This window comes from Phaenicophaeus curvirostris, chromosome 10, assembly GCF_032191515.1.
Source record: "Phaenicophaeus curvirostris isolate KB17595 chromosome 10, BPBGC_Pcur_1.0, whole genome shotgun sequence".
In the NCBI taxonomy this organism is placed as follows: domain Eukaryota; kingdom Metazoa; phylum Chordata; class Aves; order Cuculiformes; family Cuculidae; genus Phaenicophaeus; species Phaenicophaeus curvirostris.
Genome location: NC_091401.1, coordinates 10,281,122 through 10,301,296, shown reverse-complemented (window position 1 = coordinate 10,301,296; position 20,175 = coordinate 10,281,122). Strand labels below are relative to the sequence as shown.

General features: G+C 41.7%; 1 protein-coding gene across 1 annotated transcript in view; it reads left to right on the top strand.

Moving 5' to 3' along the window:
* Positions 1–240: 240 nt before the first annotated feature.
* RASA2 (RAS p21 protein activator 2) overlaps positions 241–20,175 on the top strand; it is a 51,383-nt gene continuing 31,448 nt past the window's right edge. The window contains exons 1-4 of the mRNA XM_069864425.1: positions 241–360; positions 7,480–7,585; positions 12,799–12,902; positions 13,901–13,995. Of these exons, the coding sequence (XP_069720526.1) occupies positions 300–360; positions 7,480–7,585; positions 12,799–12,902; positions 13,901–13,995 (366 nt within the window). The 5' untranslated portion in view covers positions 241–299. The remainder of the gene's footprint in view (positions 361–7,479; positions 7,586–12,798; positions 12,903–13,900; positions 13,996–20,175) is intronic.

The following is a 20,175-nucleotide window of genomic DNA, read 5'->3' as shown; positions in this document are numbered from 1 at the left end:
TCACGGGGCGTGGCCGCGGGGGGCGGGACTGTGAGTGGGAGGGAGTAGGGGCGTGGTCTAAGGGGGCGGAGCCGCAGGGGGGCGTGGTTTTGTGGGGGGCGTGGCCTCGGAGGAGGGACGGTCCCTGCACTGGGCGTGGCCTCGGAGGGGGCGGGGAACCTGCCGGGCTCGCGCATGCGCGCTGGGTCGGCGCGGGCGGCGGCGCCCCCCGAGGGCGCGCGCGCGGGGCGGGGCGGCCGCTCCCTCCCTCCCTTTGCCCCCGCCCCCGGCGCGCGCTGCAGTGCGCAGGCGGCACCGCGATGGCGGCCGGGGACGGCGGGGACGAGGTGCGGGTGCTGCAGAACCTGCGGGGCAAGATCTGTAAGTGCGACGGCGCCGCGCGGTGCGGGGCGGGGTAGCGCGATAGTGAGGGGGAGGCGGCTCCGCGCTGGGGCCGGGGGTCGCGCGCGGCACTGAGGGGGGGAGTGTACTGGGGGGCGATGTTGGGGGGGTGGGGGCGGTATTGGAGGGGGGCACCGGCTCCGCATGGGCTGGGGGCGATATTGGCGGAGGCACCGGCTCCGCACGTGGAGGGGGGAGCGGCGGGGTTGGGAGGGGCGGCAGCTCCCGTTGTTCCCTACGGAGTTGGGGGGGACTCACCGGCTCCGCACGGTGAGGGGGGGACACGGGAGGGGGGGCAGCGGCTCCGGTGTGGCGTCAGGAGGGTAGCGTCTCCATAGCGAGGTGTGAGGCGGGGGTCTGGGGAGCTCCCGTTGCTCCGCGGTTCTCCCGGGGTCGGCGGTGCCGCGTCCCGCCCGCAGCGTGTTTGTCGGGCAGTAATTGCGAAACGATTGATGTGCGAGAAGCCGGGGGGTGGGGGGCGCTGCGCTGGGACGGTCCCCAGAGCCCCTGTGCGTGTGTGCGAGGGGCGCTGGCGGCGGCGTTTGGGGGTGGCTTACAATATCGACGCCTTCGGAACCGTGGGAACGCGACGGCTGAGCCCCAGAGCCCGCGGGAGCAGCGGGACGCGCAGCGGCTCCTGACGGTGCCGGGACGTGTCCGCGGGCGGCCCCGCGGCTGCCGCTCCCACGCACCCACCGGCGCTCGGGAGAGAGAAACGGGACGGGGCCCGGGGGGCTCTCCCTGGGTTTGGGCTCCCGGGGGGGGCTCTCCCTGGGTTTGGGCTCCCGGGGGGGGCTCTCCCTGGGTTTGGGCTCCCCGGGGGGGCTCTCCCTGGGTTTGGGCTCCCGGGGGGGGCTCTCCCTGGGTTTGGGCTCCCGGGGGGGGCTCTCCCTGGGTTTGGGCTCCCGGGGGGGGCTCTCCCTGGGTTTGGGCTCCCGGGGGGGGCTCTCCCTGGGTTTGGATGCAGGGTTCTGAGTTGAGGTGCAGGGGAATTGAGTTGGGCACAGAGCTGCAGCTGAGAGGCAGGTGTGGAAGGCTGGAGAAAGGTTAGGTTTGGTGGAGGAGCGGAGCTGTGTTTACTTATATGTCGTCATGCAGCGCAGACCTGAGTGCGACTGCAGTCGATAGAAGACTCGGTGGTGGAAGCAGGTGGCACAAAGTATGACTGGAGGTGCTCTCACTTCAGCATTAGTGGTGGAGTTGAGCAGACAAGACTGAACACACAAGTCACAGAGTTCTTATGTTGTAGCAGTCATCACTGCCAGCTTGCGTTGTAATAAAGATTACTGTTAGTGTTGGGGCTAAGGTATTAATTACTAAAGCTGATGTATTTATTGACATCGTTCTGCTTCTGAACTTTTATAGAATCGTAGAGTGGTTTAGATTGGCAGGGACCTTAAAGCCCATCCAGTTCCAAGCCCACCTGCCATAGGCGGGCGCACCTCACACTGGACCAGGCTGCTCAAAGCCCCGTCCAACCTGGCCTTGAACACCTCCAGGAATGGGGCAGCAGCAACTTCTATGGCAACCTGGGCCAGGGCCTCCCCACCTGCATTGTGAAGAATTTCTTCCTAATATTTAATCTAAATCTTCCCCTTTCCAATTTAAAGCCATTCACCCTCATCCTGTCTCTCCATGCCCTTGTGAAAACCCCTCTCTAGCTTTCCTGGAGCCCCTTTCCTTTACTGGAAACTGCTTTAAGGTCTCCTTGGAGCCTTCTCTTCTCCAGGCTGAACAATCCTAACTCTCTCAGCCTGTCCTCATAGCAGAGATGTTCCAGCCCTTGCACAATCTTTATGTCCTCCTCTGGGAGGGCCATCATAAGGTTTTTGTCAACACTGGACAACACAACCTCCAAGGAGTTTCACATTTTATGATACTTGAATGTGATAAAAGTTTTTCATTAGGCATTAAACCACAAATCCCAAGCTGCCTTAAGTCTTAGGTTGAAACTGGTTGCATTGTCCCATTCATGTGTTCTGGATTGAGCCTGCGGTTGTATTGTAACTTTGAATGTTCAGCTACCTGGCAGAGGTGATGGTAAGCTGAGGGCTGTGACCTGCCTCCTGGGGAATACATTAGAAGTTGGTTGCTAAAGATGGACCTCTAAGAACTTTAGGAGCCCATTTGGAAAATGAGTGGAAGTCATAGATTCAATAAAAGATGTGTTTTGAAACGGTGAAAGTCACTTTGTAAACTTACTTGCTTCTGTTTGCAAAACAAAAACATTGCTTAAAAAAAATGCTAGGAGTTAAGAATGCTGTGGAAGCTTGCAAGCCCTCAGATCCCTAGATGCACTTTTGCCTTCTTTGCACAGCACAGACTGTTTTGTTTTCACTTCTTGCTAGTACCCTACTGATTAGGGGAAAGCCCTCTGAATAAGCAGCAATAAACAACTGTAATAATGTAATCCCCCGTGATTTGAAGGGATTAGGAGTAGCAGACCTCGCATTGGAAAGTTAATGTTTGTAGCCTGTAAGATTTACCTGTAGCATGTTTCTTGGAAGTGGAATACGTTTCAGTGCCCAAGCTTTGTAGGCATTTAAACTGCTATGATACTTGACACAGTCTCATTTTAGATGTGAAATGAGAAAGCATGTTACTTTTTATGAGGTAATGTCAGTTCTGCGTAGTTGTGCATGTATAGAACACACCATCTGCGGTAACTTCTTTTTATGCTGGTGTTCTACAGTTCACAAATAGATGATAAAATCTAAAGTGAGTGGTGATGTACAGGTCATCACAGTGGATTGACAGTTGAGGTGTATACTTAAAAGTGTCTTGAATAGCTGTTACCTACCTAGCGGTGAAGAAAACAGAGCAGGGACACATATGCAGTCCCCGGTACTCTGTTTTGTGGGATACCAGTGTTTGCAGCCAGTCATGCTTCTGGTTTTCACGTGGGAGGCAAGATGAACTGGTTCTACCAGCTTAAGACCCCATCAGATTTTTTGAAGACATGATATTACATTTTAGCAGGTTCCCACTGGAAATCTGCTGAAGGTCTGCCTGTTCTTTTTTCTTACTCTTTTGCATTGGTGGCTCTGTTTTGTGTGTCGTAAAGTGGTTTTGTCATTACTACAAAGGTATGTGGAGATGGTGCCGTTTTAGACACATTTCACAATGCAGTGTTTGAAGCTGTATAACTGGCTTCTGTTTTCATGTCATGACATACAGTGGTACATTTTTAAGTGGAAAGTGATTTTATTTGCTTTGATTTTTGGTGTGTTTTCTGAAACCTGGTACACTTGTAAAACATCTCTGTTGTCTCCAAGAGCTCAGTTGACATTTAGGATGCATTGTCTTTCAGACTTCTTGCACAGAGTTGTTAATGCTGAATGGTTATCTCCGATTAAGCTGATCTCCTAGAGTGGATTTAATTGTTGCAGTATAATAGGGTTAGTCCTGTCAAGCGAATACTTGAAAGTTTGTGTGCATAAACATCTTCTAAATGTCTTTGTTCTGGGTCCCTGTCAGAGGATGTACACTTTCACTCAGAAGAGGATATTGTGAATGGCATTTATCTGTCCCACCTCCCACTTTTGCTCAGTTTCTGGTGCGCGGTTAACAGTGAACGAGATTTAGATTCGTGTGTTCATCCAGTGTGTATGTTTAACAAAGGATGTGCAGGCAAGGAGTTTTGACGGAACAGTTCAGTTTGGTAGGTTGCTCCATTGCTGGTATTTTGAACTCCAAACATGGATGTGAGAGTTGAAATTTATTAAATATTGTACACCTGAATTCCTATTGCTCCAGCACTTGAGCTTTGGTTAGCATTGCAGCTTTCCCCTTTCATTTAGGTTTGATCTCATGTTAGTTCGAAGTGAGGTTTTAATGGTTATTTATATAGAGAAACTAAACAATATTTTCTAAATATTCTGAAGTCCAAACCTCTGTGCATAATTGTTCAAAGTGTGTTTTGATTTTTTTTACATTAGTATTTTTTACTCTTTTCCCAAAGTAGCAATAAAGAACGTTAGTTTTAAAGTCAGGTAACTTGTAGAAATTGTGAACTCCTATATTTTTGGTATGACAGTGTTGATGTTTATTATTGTAGTGATGCATTTTGTGGTTTCTGTATTGAATTAGGCTAAATATGTTGCATGAAAATAATTTCTCATTTAAGCCAGTCCAGTGAATTGATAGGGTCAACACAAAATAAATCAGTCTGCTGTTGCTACTGTATCATCACTTGCAAGTTTAAGTGTCGCTCTGTATAGTTTTAAATGACAGACTCTGTGAAGAAGCTTGAAATAAGAGTTCCACGGTTAGATATAAAATGGGTTTAATTTCTCACTTATCCCCAGAACAACTTTATTTGGTGTTTCTAACTCACCATTCATGCTACCTTCACTTTTTAACCAATCCCTTGGCAAACATTGCTGCACATTTCCTGTGCGTGCTTCTCTCACTTCTTACCTTTGTTCCTTTCCTCCTTTGAATGGTGAAGCACATGTGGTCCTCAGAGTTCACAATCTTATACTTGGTGAATGCCCGACAGTCTGAATAGCCAAGCGGATATCTGGTGGTGTTCATGCCCCATTTGTGTGCAGCCACTGTAGCCTTAGGGTGTTTCGGAAAAAGTAAAGCTTAGAGTAATCAGTCAAAGATCTGTAAAAAACAGCCCAGTGTGGTTCTTGGAAGGGTTGAGCCACCATGTGGCTAAAAATTCTCCCCCAATCACAGATATTAAGAGGTATTTGGAAAGATGTGAAATCTCATGTGCTGTTCATCTGACAAGTGCATTGAGGTTATTTTTAACTTGGAACTGAGAATCATCCCCTCCTACCTCCCAAAAACCTCAATGAATTTGTCTGTGACTTAAAGCTAAATGTTTGGACTATAGAATAATGCGTTTTATCTTATTAGAAAATCAAAACTTCTGTTTCTGCTGTTTCTTTGGGTAGAAAGCTTCTTTAAGTACTGAAAGACTGCAGTTTAGTAGGTGTAGAAATGGTGTAATATGTAGAAATGTTTAATTTTTACTCTTTTGGGAAAACAAGGAAGTGCAATAATTGTAATTCCCTTTCAAAGCCCACTGCCTGGTACCTTTACCGTGCCGGCTAAGTAATGTTATATCTTGAGTAGTTGATGTAAAAATAGGATGGTGAAGCTACAGAATATTAACTAAAAAAATAAAAATCTCTACCAGGGTCAACTGACATGCGCAAGTTGTACTTATTAATTACAAACTACAGTATCAGATGCCCTCTGAGAATTACTGGCCTCTTTCATGGGATTATTTCTGTGTTTTCTTTCATATATTTTATAAAATTGTTTTGGTTTATTGTTAAAAACAATGTTGATTGATGCTTTTCTTTGTTCTTCTGTAGTATCTTACTTAAGGGTAATTTTGAGTTTAGCCTCTTTTTGAGTCTAGTGGCATTAAAACCCAGTTCTATTCATGTGTCTCAATCTGTTGACATTGTGGTGTTTAAAAATAATGTGTACTTCCTCTCCCACACCCAAGGTGATAAAAAACTCATTGGTGCTTCTGAGAGCACGAGTGCTAACAGTGGAAGTTACTCAAGTGTCTGTTCATGCTTTCTGTCAGCATACGTAGCCCTAACTTGGAAAACATCATGCATGAAGTTCAGCCTCTGTTCCTGTTACAGTCTCGTGCTCTCTGCTCAGGTGCAATGGTGGCAGCCTTTCCCGTGCCAGGCATTACTTTATTACAGTCTTGAAAGCTCAGTAATCTCATTTAACCAAAAAAGAAGGGGGGAGGAGAGAAAACAAAATCCTGATTTTACAGTTTAAAAGCATAGGCAATAAAGCTTGCCCCACCATGTAGGGGAAAAGGAGCATGTGCGTGACATTTCCAATCTAGGTGCAAGCTGTGGTGCTTGAAAGTGGATGTGATTTGTTGCTTGGACATGATAAGTAATTAAAACTTTATATTTCTGTGTATTATGTGTTCAGTATTCCTCTTACGTTTCAATGCCTTATATAAAGTTTAGATAATGTTGATTGCACATTTCATTTGGAGCATATTTCTAGTAGCAGGTAAGGATGAATGGCACTGTAAGCGATCTTGGCTAAGAGCTAATGCAGAATACAATTCTGGTTGCCTGTGTTTAAGAAGACTATTGAAGTGGAACAGGGATGGAGAGTGGCTCCTCACTGATAAGGAGCCTCTTATACGAGGGAGTACCAGAAAAGCTCATCTTGGTTCTTTTAGCAGAAGAATAAAAGGTGAAAAGGGTCTGTTTGCTATCTCCAAAGACATTCAGAGGAGAAGGAAACATCCTGAAGGAAATAAATGTTTAAGCTAAATGACACTGTTGCTGTAAATAAGTGTAAAAGTCTGTGGCATTCAGATTTTGGAAGAGCTTTCCGGTTTGAGCATTGGGATCTGGTTTTTGCTGTAACTACTGAGAAGTAAATGTTTCCAGAAGGGGCTGCCTGATGTCCAGTGTGTGTTACTGCAGTGGCCTAAATTCAGTGCCCAGTATGCTGGTGTTGGCAATCATCCTGTCTCATTAGAAACTTCTTTTTCTACTTGTTCTCATTCATGTTGCATTGAGTAAGTAGGTGATTTTCCCCTTCTACTAGGCCAGACAGAAAAAACTGAACACTACTCATAGCTGAACTTCTGAAAGTATATCAATCAACTTAGTCAGCTGTTTGTTGTGGGAAATGAAATGAGCGTTTGATGGGTAGATTCTTATTAATCAGATTCCTTTAGCCAAATATCTTCAGAGAAAATACCAAGTGAACAGTAGCTCAGCCAGATCATGTCTTTGTCTCATGACCTCATGCCATACCACCTCAGGCTGCAAGCTTCTCGGATTTAGCAAGCTATGTGGGGTCAAGCTGGAGATGAGACCTCTCAAGGGAAAGTGCAGGTGCTGCAGGAAGTGGCGCTCATGAGTCAGCGCGCTCTCCTCTTCCTGACAGCTCTCATCCCACGTGAAGCTGGATGTAGCAATGTCTGTGCGCTATTGGATCTTGCAAATCAAAAATGAATATGGAAATGCGTGCAAACTGAATGCAAAAGTAATTTTTGGGCATATATCAAAACTGTAAAATTCTTGTGCCTAATATTTTATGGGGTTTCCTTTCCTCAATATTTACAATCATTTTTTTTATTTACAGATGATGCCAAACACTTAGTACCCAACAAAATGAGAGACTTTTTCTGTACGATAAACTTGGACCAAGAAGAAGTTTTTCGTACACAGGTAGTTGAAAAGTCATTAAGGTAAGCTTAACTTTTAAATGGAAATAAGCCAGACTGCCTCAGTTCAGAATAAAAACAAGATATATATCAATGTCCATGTGCTTTTGCTTGCACCCCTTTAAAATGAGAGCTGGCTTGTGACAACTACTCAGAAATGTTGCAGCAATGCATTAATCATGATAATAGGTGGAAGACAAAATTGAGGCTTCTGAGTAGTACAGTACTTTTAAAACAATGCTTGCTGAAACCATCACCATTACTTATGCTGCCCAGTGAAACGGAATAAACAAGACTTTTTCTTGGCAGATTGTTTTCAGGGGGAAGACATCTGCCTGGTACTTACTCTGTGTCTTTTCCAGCTTTTGACATGCAGTTGGTTTGTACTGGTGGATTTCTGTCTTGAAAAACCTGTTTCTGGAATGAAGGAACCGGAACTTTTGCATGTAGGAGAGTTTTGTGTGCTGTGGGATGGTCCCCTGAATAGGCCTCATTCACTCCTGAAATTCTTGTTTTGGGAACTGTAAGCAGCACTGTGGATAGAAGGGCTTGCTCTGCCTCCCAGAGCAGCGCTTAGCTGCATATTCTGCTGCTGTCCTGGAGCCTTCAGAGCAGTCAGACAAAAGCCGTGACAGCAGAGCTGCAGCAGCGTACCTGCTTTTGTGTCTGAAAACTCATAGGTTTCACCGATTACCCATCTCGAAGCACCATTGTAGCTGCGTTGTTCAGAATATCTTGAGTGGCACTTCCAGCTATTTGGAGCAGAGATTGAACAGGCTTTCTGGGATTTAAGAGGAAGGTTTAAACTCTTGAAATTTTTCCTAATAATTACTGTTCCCAGTGGTTTTATTGTTAGTGTTTGTCCTTTGAGCTGTCTCTCTAGATGTTTCCAAGTGAGGAACAGCATTCTCCTGATCTGTAACTGCCGTAGTCAGATCCAGAACAAGTTCAGAATTTAACTGGCTGCAATTGGGATTGATTACCAAAACAAGCTCAGCTGCGTAGTCCTTCAGGGAAGGACATTGAAGTGACTGTATTGATAAAGCAGAAACTTAAATTTTCCCATTAAAATGGACAGTAGTTTGGGTAACGGGGAACCCGTTCTATCTTTAAAAGGAGAATTTGCTGTCCAATTTTTGACATATTAATAATTGAAGGCCTAAAAGTTACTAATATGCCTCAAAACAAGAGCCATTACATGTAACATTTATGCAGACATCTTTATTCTATTCCATTCAAGAATTATTATTGAGTTGCTATAATACAATCAGCTGCTAATAAAAGTAGTATTGACTACATAGGAAAACATTTGATAAAATGAATTGCCTTCATCTATGAACATTTTTTTAAATAGTACTGAAGTTTAACTGAAGCTTCATTAAAAGCGAACAGTGTCGTTAGTCCTTGGAAAGAAAGAAAAATCTTGCTATAACAAAATAAAAATTATAGAGGGGTTTTAAGTGACCTCACCCCCAAATTGAGATTTTTTCACATGATATGCAATTAATGTTTCAAAGTTGAGAACATTTTATGAGGAGTTAGGAGTCAGCGTTCTGAATCACTCTTTGCCTGTGGGTTGCCTTTCTATCCCCACTGACTTCATCGGGAGCTCCTCCATCCTCTGAATTATGGCTGTGTTAAGTTAGATCTGCAGCACGAGTACCGTTCTGTACGAACTGATGAAATGTAATAAAATAGGTCATCCTCTATTAGCAGCGACTAGAGGTTGATGCTTACGCTTGTTTACAGTGTGTATGCAGTTACGAAGGCTGATGCTTGTTCCAAAACTGAATTACCCCATCTTATTGCTTATTCGTGTTAAGCTAGAATACTGTACTAACTTAGAGGTAGTAGGAGGGAGGATGAAAGCCCAGATCCCTTATTAGTCTGAACACTTTATAAGTTCCTTTTCAGTAAGGTTTAAGCACAGTGTAATTTTAATCATAAATACAATTTTAACTATTTTGTTCTATAGCATGTGCTTGCTTTTTACTGCACAAGTAATTCATGGTCCGCTTCTGTCACTGTATTCTGGGTTCCCAAATTTATATGAGCTATAGTCTAAATTGTGTTCTACAAATATGCACTAGTTAAACATCTGAGGAAGTAATTATCACTAGAATTAAAATTATCTTTGACTACGGTGATTGGAAACTAATGAAGAAGTGTATTTTTAAAGTGTGCCAATAGGTTTATGCTTCCGCCAGTGCTGGGGCTGTTGTTACAGTGTGTATGTGAAGTAAATGACTGTACAAAGTTAGAAAAACCTAAATTAATACTGAAGTGAAAAAAGGATATTTTGACTAATGGCTCAAGAAATACTTCCTGACACAACGGCGGATTTCTGTGGGTTCTGAAATAAACGTAATTATTTCCTTTGGAAAGTTTAAAGGACGTCTGTGAGCCTCATCGAATAGCTGTGGTCAAGTATGAGAAGCTGGGATGGGCCGGGGCTGCCGGATGTATGTTGCTTTTTTTTTTGCTTAAACTAAAATCGGGGGGTTTTTTTCAAACTGATCTTTGTGTGAATACAGGGTTACAGCAAAAAATTAGTTCTCCTGTCCATGTAACTGTTGCTGTTGTCAAAAGACACATCTAAGGGCATTGGTCAGGTTCTGTCATAGAACTGCCAGTTTAACGTGACGGAGAAGGGAAGAACAAAGGAGTATATCCTTTAAATTTCATCTCCTGTATTCCTGTAATCCAGTTCTTGTATGACAGTCTGGTCTTCCCTTGGATTAGCATCATCGTCTAGTTATGTATCCGTCACAATCTTTAAAGGTCTTGCATCAAAGTCACAAATGAAAGTACTAAACTGACTGTTCTCTGAGTAACAGGTTGAGTAAGTTCTCCATTTTAATTATTCCTCATTGGTACAACCTATTATGACCCTTCAGCCCATTCTGCATCCACCTAAGAATTTCTGTACAAATCCTTTGTATTTTCCACCTGAAATTTTCTCTCTGTACCTCAGACTTTGCTAAAGAATAATCAACGACTGATATAAGACAGTGATGTTAACCTGGGTGAGGGAAAGTGAATGAAATGATGCGTTACCTTCTGTTTATGGTTATACTACTGACCTGCTCCGTCTTGCCAAATCTGAGAGTTCACATAATGTTGAGGTCAAATTAATGATTGTTAGTGGCTGATTATTCCTGAGGGGGGCTGTTGGGGTGGGTGTGTGCATAGCCATAGGATATGGCTGCTCAGTAGGGTTTTGAGTATCTGTGCTGATAGTCTCCGTCCTAGACTAATTATCCGTTTGTAATCGGATGCAGAGTTACATAGATCGAGCAAGAACAGGGACTTAGCGCTTAGCGATGCACAGTTGTTGGTGTCTGTTGTAGTCTCGTGTTCCTCTTAGGACGCCTGACGGAAGCCAAGGTAGCAGCCGAGTTTCCCTCGATACCAATGCCAGCCAGATCACGCACTGCTCATTCTTTTTGCGGCAATATCTTTGTTAGTGCTGGTGCAACTGTTAAGGGAGCCATGTTGTGGAATTGACCTAAGTGTAAAATAAGACTTTGTTTTGGGTTTTGTTTGGTTTTTTTTTTTTGTCTGAGTTATTGTGTCAATACAATTAAAATGAGCAGCCAAGGTAATAAGGAAGTGGAGTTTGCTCCTGAGTTTATAACTTCAGTGACAGTGCTGACAAGAAGAACCCAGCCATTGAAATCAAAGCTGAATTTGTTGACTTTGAAAATTATTAAAAAGAGAGAAAAGGGGGAGGGAGGCTGAAAAACCACAAGTGAATTCTTAAATGATTTTGCAGTGTAATGCAAAAGCTAATTCTGCTTTGAAGCCTATGGTAAAAGGTCTGTGTTTGAACTAAAGGAACACTTTCACTTGTGAAATTCCTCATTATGAATTCCTGCAATTAAAGCTCTTGTTCCTAAAAATAGTTTCTAGAAATGTGGAATGCCAATTTTTTCACCTCTGTTTTTTCCTCCACTTTTAAAGTTAGTTATCAGCTCTTTTCCCATTTTTTTGCTTATTTAATGAGCTATTGTTCCTTAAGCACTTGCCTTTTTTTTTTTTTTTAATTGTTTTGGAGGGAATAAGGCAGGAATGATATCTTGTTCTTCCTGGTTTCCTTTTGGGTAGGTAGTACTATGAACTGCTTGTTCCAAACATAAGCATTTTTTATTAGTTTTAATAAGTGTCAGAAAAGTACTGAAAAATAGAAATAAATAACTTTGTTTCTGGATTTGATGTAACTGTCATAACGGCACTTTTCTGTAGGAAGAAAACAGAGGCTAAATTTAGTTTAATAAAGCTGAACGCCTTCACGTGATGGTGTTAATGCGTTGTAATTGGAAGTATTTTAAATCTTGAAGAATCCAGTAGTTCTAAACAGTAGAGTTGAGATGGGTTTTTGGGGGGGTGATACATTTGATTTTCAGAATGCACAACTTAGTGGTACAAATAACACTGTGGGTTTGTTCCATCTTCTGAAATACAGTGTTCTGACTACTGGCTCTGACGGCATTAGAAAGTACTGAAGTTTAATGGAAGTATAAACCCCTTGAGTGACGATACCAAGCGATACATTTGACATAGAGGAACCCAAGTGATTTATGCAGGGAGTTGTTCAGATGGCAGTTGAGTAGGGTGAGCTGTGACCATCATGTTGGACTTCATCAAGTGGAGAAACTTGGTGCCCATTGCAGCATGCAGGAGGATGTGTGTATTTGACATTTAGCACTTCTCTTTTTCACTGTTCTGTTTTATAGTTGCTAATGCTTATGACTTCTTTTTACAGGTCTGAATCCTTGTGCATCAAATTTGATGCGGATGCTAGAGCTAAACAAAATGTCATTTCGTGAAGTAATTAATAAATTGCGTTTTAATGTAATGTAATTATGTACTGAGCAAAAAAAAAAGGGAAGCATAAAACTTGAATGTCTAGAAGTCATTTGGGGTGGGTGGTGAACCAACTAATAATTTCAAGGCAGAAAAATAGAATTGGAATTGCAGAGGAAACAGCACTTTCTGTGTGTGCACTCTGGTTGTTCTCTTTTTGAACATAATGTAAAGCATTCTCGTGAAGTTTTAATTTGCAGTGTTATTGTGTGTTCTTGTCCTGAAGTGGTTGTGGAAGACTTTTATGATTGATAAGTACAGTGCTAAAGGCCAAGGTCTGGGACTGCAGTAAAATTGTAGCATTTTAATGTTTATCTTCAGTATAAATTACACCAAGTGTTTTTCTGGTTTAACTTTGTCTTTCTTTTCAGCCCTTATTTTGGGGAAGAGTTTTACTTTGAGATTCCAAGAACATTCCAGTGGTTGTCCTTCTACATTTATGATAAAAGTGTTTTACAAAAAGACCTGCGCATAGGTAAGTTCTGGGATACTGTTGACATCTTGCACATCAGTTGGTTATGTTCAGAATCATTAAGGATAGAATTATTAAAGTAATGCATTTTTCAAAACACAATGTATAGTTAACTTAAAATCCTGCTTTTCAAACTTAAAAGGAACATTTAGTTTGTTTCCTTGCTTTATTCTGTTATACTAAAAGATGTTTAGGCTAATAGGACATTTTTATATTCTTATGATTATGATCTTCATACATTTTTTTAAAATCCTGTTTGTTTTTTCTCCACTTCTGTTTCATTGGAGCATTTGAAGAATTGTCACTACCTGTAGGTCTTTAAAGAAGGAATTGTGGAATAATTCCACAATAATTGCAATTGTGGGAGAATTCTTAAAACTAGTTATAGATAATTTTTTTCTCTGTCAGTGTAACCTGCAGCTTAGTGACTTATAAAAAGTTTCACAGGAACTTATGTAGCTTAGGTGAAAAATTACAGGAGGTATGGGGTTATTTTTGCCCCCTGCATAATGGCTCTGTTGCAGCTGCTGTTTGGATAAGGTTGCTCTAAAGCTGCGGAAGAAGTCCTCACATTACTTGAATTGAGGAAGGAAATAATTTGCACCAGGATGCCAGATAATTTGGTATAATAACAGCTTTCCAAATAGCAATCGAAAGAGTAATAGGCATCTACCTTCAGCTCTTCAACACCGTTACTGTTCTTTCAAGTCTTTATTACATTATTTCCAGCCACAAATGTGTTCTTTGTTTTAGCTAATCTCGTTATTAGGGATATCCCAGATAACGCATTGTAATTAACTTCAATTTGCTTTATATAAACAATTTTTCTGTTTACTTATGCTTCCTGTTGCTTGTTTCCATAAGCTTTTTCTATAGCATCATAAGCTTAAGAAAAGCCTGAAAGAGTTTAAACAAAAATCGAATGTCAGCTGTTTTTAAATATTTGTTCTATTCAGATGAAAGTGATATTTATGCTTATCTCTTCCTGCCCCGTCCTTCAGGAAAGGTGTCAATCAAAAAAGATGATTTATGCAACTACACAGGAAAAGAGAACTGGTTTATGCTTCAGCCTGTTGATTCTAACTCAGAGGTTCAGGTAACTTACATTGCATGTTTACATTTCTAAAATTAAATGTAGATTGGTGTATATAGTAGTGGGAGTTTATGCTGATCTGTAGCAGATGGAGTTTAACATCTAATTCTTGTGAGGTAATTGTGTCTTTCAGCTTGGTTAGAAAATAATGTGTATCCTACCCTTCTAAGCTGTCTGTAGTGTTCCTCGTGATAGTTAAAACTGGCAGGAGACTTGAAGCAACTGTTTGGGAAATGTCTTAACTGTATTTTGATGTCTAAACTCTTTGCAAGAGGAGCTGTGTACCTGAGACAGATGAATGATTTAGGGAAATACTGTATCTTTTCTATTAGTCAGTCTTGGTGTTATATGAAATGCTGACTGATTATGTGACATGCAGTGGTTAGTGTCTTCAAACTGGAACGAGTGCTGAGCTCATACATCTTACTTTGAAATACTTTTGGTGTTCAGTATCAAATAACTTGCACTTCAGAGCTGCATTTTGGTCTGTGATTCAAGTTCTTCTGGCAGGATTGTTACAGTAATACGTAAAAATGAGATGAAAGTTGTAGCGATTCTCATTTGGTTTGAGGAAGAAAATGGAGCAGTATTCTTGAAGCTCTTAGTCTTGTTGCTGTGATAAACAATTTCTTAGTTTTTAATTTTTTTTTCAGGTTTGCCTGAGGGCAAAAGTCTTGGAATTGGCAGTGCTTGTATTTTTCTAGTAACTTGGAAGTCCCTCTGGGTAGGGAGAAACCTGTCTACTTTTACAAGAGGTGGATGTGCACAGAAGTCTCGAAATCCTAGTGTCTTCCAGGATTAATCGTCTATGACCATAGGTTTAGCATGCAGCTCGTGGGTATAGAGGAGGGTGTAGAATTGTCTGTGTGAAGAGAGATATTCAAGACATCTGGATACTGCTTTTTCTTATGTGTTTAAAATCAGTCCTCATTCAGTTAGGATAGAACGTAATAGAATAGTTCAGTTGAATGGAACCTAGAGAAGCATCTGGTCCATTGTCTCATTCTTCCAGTTCTTCCATGTAATCACTTAAAAGCCTGGGCCTAAAACCCTTTCCAGGTACAAACCAAAATTCAATTTCTGCTTTGACTTAAATATTGTCATGCTCGCTATGTTTTTTCTCAGTCAAAAATTTGTATTGAATGAAAGGTTACTTTCTGTCGTAATACCACATGAGTAAGTACGAAATTATAGTATTCCATTAATAGAATATAGCAGTTTCTTAGATATTGGAAAATAATGTTTTAATTTTCTGTGGCTCTGTAGCTCACATTGAAGTCTAAGTTCTTATTGATACTTTTCAATGGCTGGGACACTTCTAAAGCACTCTGCTGCATGACTCTTCCATTAGAGGATGACCTTTTCTGCTAAGGCCTGCAATCCTTATGTTGGCCTTCCCTTGAAGTAGGGCATTCGGATAGATTTCTCCTCTATCCTGCTTCCTTTTTTCCATGAAATTCTGAAGAGCAGAGCTGTGACCAGTTCCCATCTGCCAGGTTTTGCTGAAATCTTGTTGGTTTGGGTGTGCCATACCACACTGAGATGTACTCCTACGAGTTTCCCAGGGTGGATGGGAAGTGGCTGAAAATAGCAGGCTTTCACATAGTGTATGTGCAGATAAAAGTGCAATAATATTTATAAAGCCAAATAATGGAGGAGGACGGGGGGGCAGATTTGTTTTCAGACGTACTCTTCTTATAGCACCATACAGGTAGTCAACACTTTTTCATCTAGTTCCCTTCATGTGAGTATTTTCCAGAATTTATTATGGGTGCAAGGCAATAGGATGGTCTACAAGTATTTTGTATTCCGTGGCTGCTTGCAGGACATGTTGTAGTTTACTTGGTTGGTTTTTGGTTTTTTTCCCCACCTTAAATCTTCATTTGTTTCAAGAAAATGGTCCTTTCTGTGGCCCAGTGATCTGCTTTTCATACAGGCTAAGCTTGGTATAGTGAGGAGTCTGTATGTCAGGCACGTTAGTGGTGGAGATGCATATTGAATATTGTGATATATGGCTTCTAGATGAACAAAATCTGTATTGAGTCACAAGTGCTTGGGCACTGGCGGTCATCTTCCTTATTAATAAGCATAGCTTGGATATTATCTTTACAGTTCATCAGTTCTTATAGTCTGTACAGGACCTGGTCAGTTCTGCTTGGTAGGACAAGTGGGAGTAGCACTGAAAGATGTCAGAGTTCATTAATAACTTTGACACTTTCTAGAAAGGCTTTAAAGTATATTAAATGTTACGTTTTGTCTTCTGTGCAATCACTAAGAATTAGACTTGCCAGTTCCTACCAAAAGAAACCTGAATTGTGGAGGTGGGGAAATAAGCAAGCCAGTCATTTTGTAAACCCACCTTGCTTGTAATCGGTTTATGACTGCCGGAGGGCAACAGTCCACTCCTAATGCAGAAGCTGTAGAGCAGTTATTTTCTATGCTGGTTCCACAGCTCTGTACATACAGGTGATCTGAAGTGGAGGTGGTTAAAAGTTCAGAGAGTAGAAGCGAGTGTGCTTGAGCTAGTAAAAGTTTTTGGGGAAAGAAAAGTGATGGGTATTTCCTTTCAAGCATGTATGGGAGGGGAGGGGCCTCTTCCCCACCCATTCTAAGTGTGTAAAATTACTTCGGGTTTTTAGAAGGCATCTGTTCTGTGTTTTATTTTAGCTGATTTTTTTGGTTTGCTGCTGGTTACAATGTTACGAGTGGATATTCTTTTTTTCTTGTAACTGTTCACGTTGTTCTTGGAAAATACACAGGAAAGCGGGAATACTAAGCAAATAAAGTAGCATTTGAGAAATGGAACACAATAGACCATATCTATCTACAGATGGCACAAAATTCTTAATATCTGTATGTAAAAAATCTTCACGTTCTCTAAAATCAGATGGCCTCAGCATGCTGATAGAATTCTTAGGATTGCTTGCCTCCCCCTCACTTTTTTTTTTTCCCCTTTATAACTCTTTGAAATGAGGTCATGTTGTTAAATACGCCCTTGGTCTGTGTTATTCATAGCAGGAAGCATTTTGTAGACATTTGATCTGTATTTGTGAATATGTTGTTAAGGTTAAAACCTTTCATGTGCTTCAAAGGTTTTTCAGGATCCCCTTAACCTTCACTGTACTCTGTCTTAAAATTGATAGGATTTGTAATTATTGGAGTAGTGTACTCTAAGAGATTCCCCTGTCCATGGAGAATGGGTAAATTTGGAAGAAATGGAGAAGGCGATCTGAAGCCAACTTGTAGATTCCTAGTGGCTGAGGTCTCTGACCCTAGGAAAGAAGAAAGGTCTGGCTAACTAAAGTAAACCTTTTGGGGTTGTCTGGGTCATCCTAGTCCTGTCCATAGTGCTAGGAATATCCATCCAACCACTGCTCAGTGCCGGGAGCTCAGTGTGGTAGGCAGTAAGATGTAGTACGCTGCAGAAACATGGTGTGTGTTTGCTCTAATTTAGAATGGGGAAGCTGGAAAAAGGCCTGTGGAAGTTGATGTACCTGCTGTGTAGAGAAGTTTTTGCAGCAAGCTCACAGAATTAACAATTCAGGCGTTACTAAATGTGGTGGGAGTGTTATAACTTGCGGGGTATTCTAGAGCCCCAGTGGTACTCCTCATGTGCTGTAAGGGCTTTAGTTTCCCAAAGATACTTCTGAGTGGATAACCTGGGTTATTTTAGGTTCGTTTTTTTGTTATTTATTGAAGTTGTCTAACTTTTGGCTTACAATTTTTTTATCCTACTTGGATGTTGACATAGTGTGTATGGCATAAAGATACCTTTTGTATTCTTACAGGTTTGATAGTTCAGTTGTGCTGTTTGTTCCATTGGACAGGGGAAAGTGGAAGGAAGAGAACAGACTTGGAGAGAAATACTGTAATAGTTTCTCATGTTGAGGGAAGAACCAGAAAATAACCGTTAGCATTTCTACCTCTGTTTAAGCCCCACCACCACCCTCAATAACTTTCCCAAGCTTACACTGCCCTTCAGACAAAAAAGCGTGTGTCTCTTCCTCTTGACTTTAAAGGACAGAAGGTTTTATAAAGGAAACAAATGCTGTTGGAAGTTGCTTTGTGGTACCTGTGGGACAGTAGCGTGATTTTGTATTTGATGTATGAGCACAGCCTGTGAGTGCCTGTTGGTGTAAATATCTAAGATACGGTTGGTAGCCCAATTTCCACCTAAGAACTTTAGAAAAATAGAAAACTTGTGTTTGATAGATACCTGCAGTAATTCAGAATGTGGAAATTATGAAAAAATCAAAACAGTAGGGAGAAAGAGACTCTTAAAATACAGTAGTGATTTTAAAACCAAGCCAGTGTAACTACACTGATTTTGTAGTTCTGAAGTTTAGGCTGGGGATGGGCACACTCTGGTTTTGGCCCCTTTGTGACGGTGTGAATCTTGGCCAGATGACCAGAGACTCTGTCTTCCTCTGGTCAGTATCTGGATGTTGACTGTTAGTCCATTTGAGGAGTTCAGATGGCACCCCCCTGCCTTTGAACAGCCCTGAGATTTAGTGCATTCACAGAAAGTGTGCCGCTTAGTTATTGTGTAAGAACAGCTGATTTGTCTTTGTTTTGAACTAAAACAAATCTGTACAACCATGTTTAGACCCGGTTGCATGTTATGTCAAAAGTTCTGATATAGATCTGCAGATCAGCCCCGTTAGGAAAGCATCGCACTCCTCTCAACAAACAGAACAACAAACTGTACCCAAAACTGTGCATGTCAGGGAGATGTTTACCAGAGCCACGTTATGGTAGCTATCCTGATACTGAGTTTTGACCAAACTACATCTACAGATAGTTCTCAGGAGCAGTAAACTTGTTATTTTACTCCCACTGATGAGCATAGAGCACATGATTTGTGTTTTTGTTGTTGGGGTTTTTTTGACAAAAGCAGAAGGAAGATGTTTAGGCCGTTCACAAGGTCTGCCTTCTAAAGCTAGTTAAGTCTACTATTACAATGAACACTGCTAATGTATTTTCACTTTTCATTCAAAACCTTTTCCTTGTAAGGCTGTTGGCATGCTTCTCAGTGTCCTGGTTTTATCCTGTAAATCTATTTTTGTAATTGGGTTCCTCTGCTTGACAAACATTTTCTTAATGTACCTGTGTTCCAGTCCATGTAGTAACAGTTTGCAAAACACTTGGCAGGCATCCCGAAGTGGTTATGTTTAAAACTTCCTTATAAAAGAAACTTATCTCCTCCCATGTGACGTACGGAGAGAGAAACACAGCCCTCGCCCTGGGGGATTTACAATAAAAACATCTCAATTTTATGTCAAAACAGAAGTGCTGTAGAAATGTGTGCAAGGTCAGCTAAGGGTTTTGCTTCCATTCTAGTGTTGCACAGCAGAACTGTAGTTCACATTATTGCTTGCTTCATTTGCCACACTTTAAAATCACCTTCCAGGTCCCTTCCCTTAACAGCCATAATTGTGGACAGACCAGTGTCATCTGGTGTTTAATTTAGCAATCAGACAGATTCCAAGAATACGAGGCAGTGTGGTTTAGAGGAAGGACGATGTCCATGTCTGGTTATCTTAGGTGTGAAAGCCAGCACAAATAATCTGACGCTAAAAGGAGTGTTGGTATTTTTCAAGCAGTGGATGTTTGGAGCAAGGTTATAGTACCAAACGTAGGTCATCCCAAGAAAGCTGCATGTCATGGTTTGGAGTTTTTAGAGGCTTTTAGTGAGAGAGTAGAGTGTGCTGGCCCTTACTGAATTCTGAAGTTAATTCATACTGTGCCATCGTTTATGGATTCTTTTTCTTCATACGTTCTACCATGTCAGAAAAAGAAAAGTGGGAAACCAGGTTTAGCAATTACTGCCTCCTTTTCCTCTCCTTTGCTTGTGTTTGCTGTTCCAGGAGTACACCAGCAGCATTCTTGAGACGGTTGAAAGCTGCACTGGGATACAAGAATTTCTAAAAGATCTTCAGTCTGGTGGGATGTGCAGAATTTCACAGCTGGATATTAAATGTTGCTGGTTATGGTTGCCGCATACTATTCTGCTTTTCTAAATATACCCAGCTACCTTCAGAGCAGAACTTTCCCCTGAAATGCTCATGAATGCACTGTCTCTTTGTTCAAGGATTCCTCCTGTGCTTAGGACAAAAGAGGAGAGGGCCTTTTGCTCTTGGTACTTCCTTGTGCTGGAAGAAGTATTTTTTGTGTGTCTCTGTG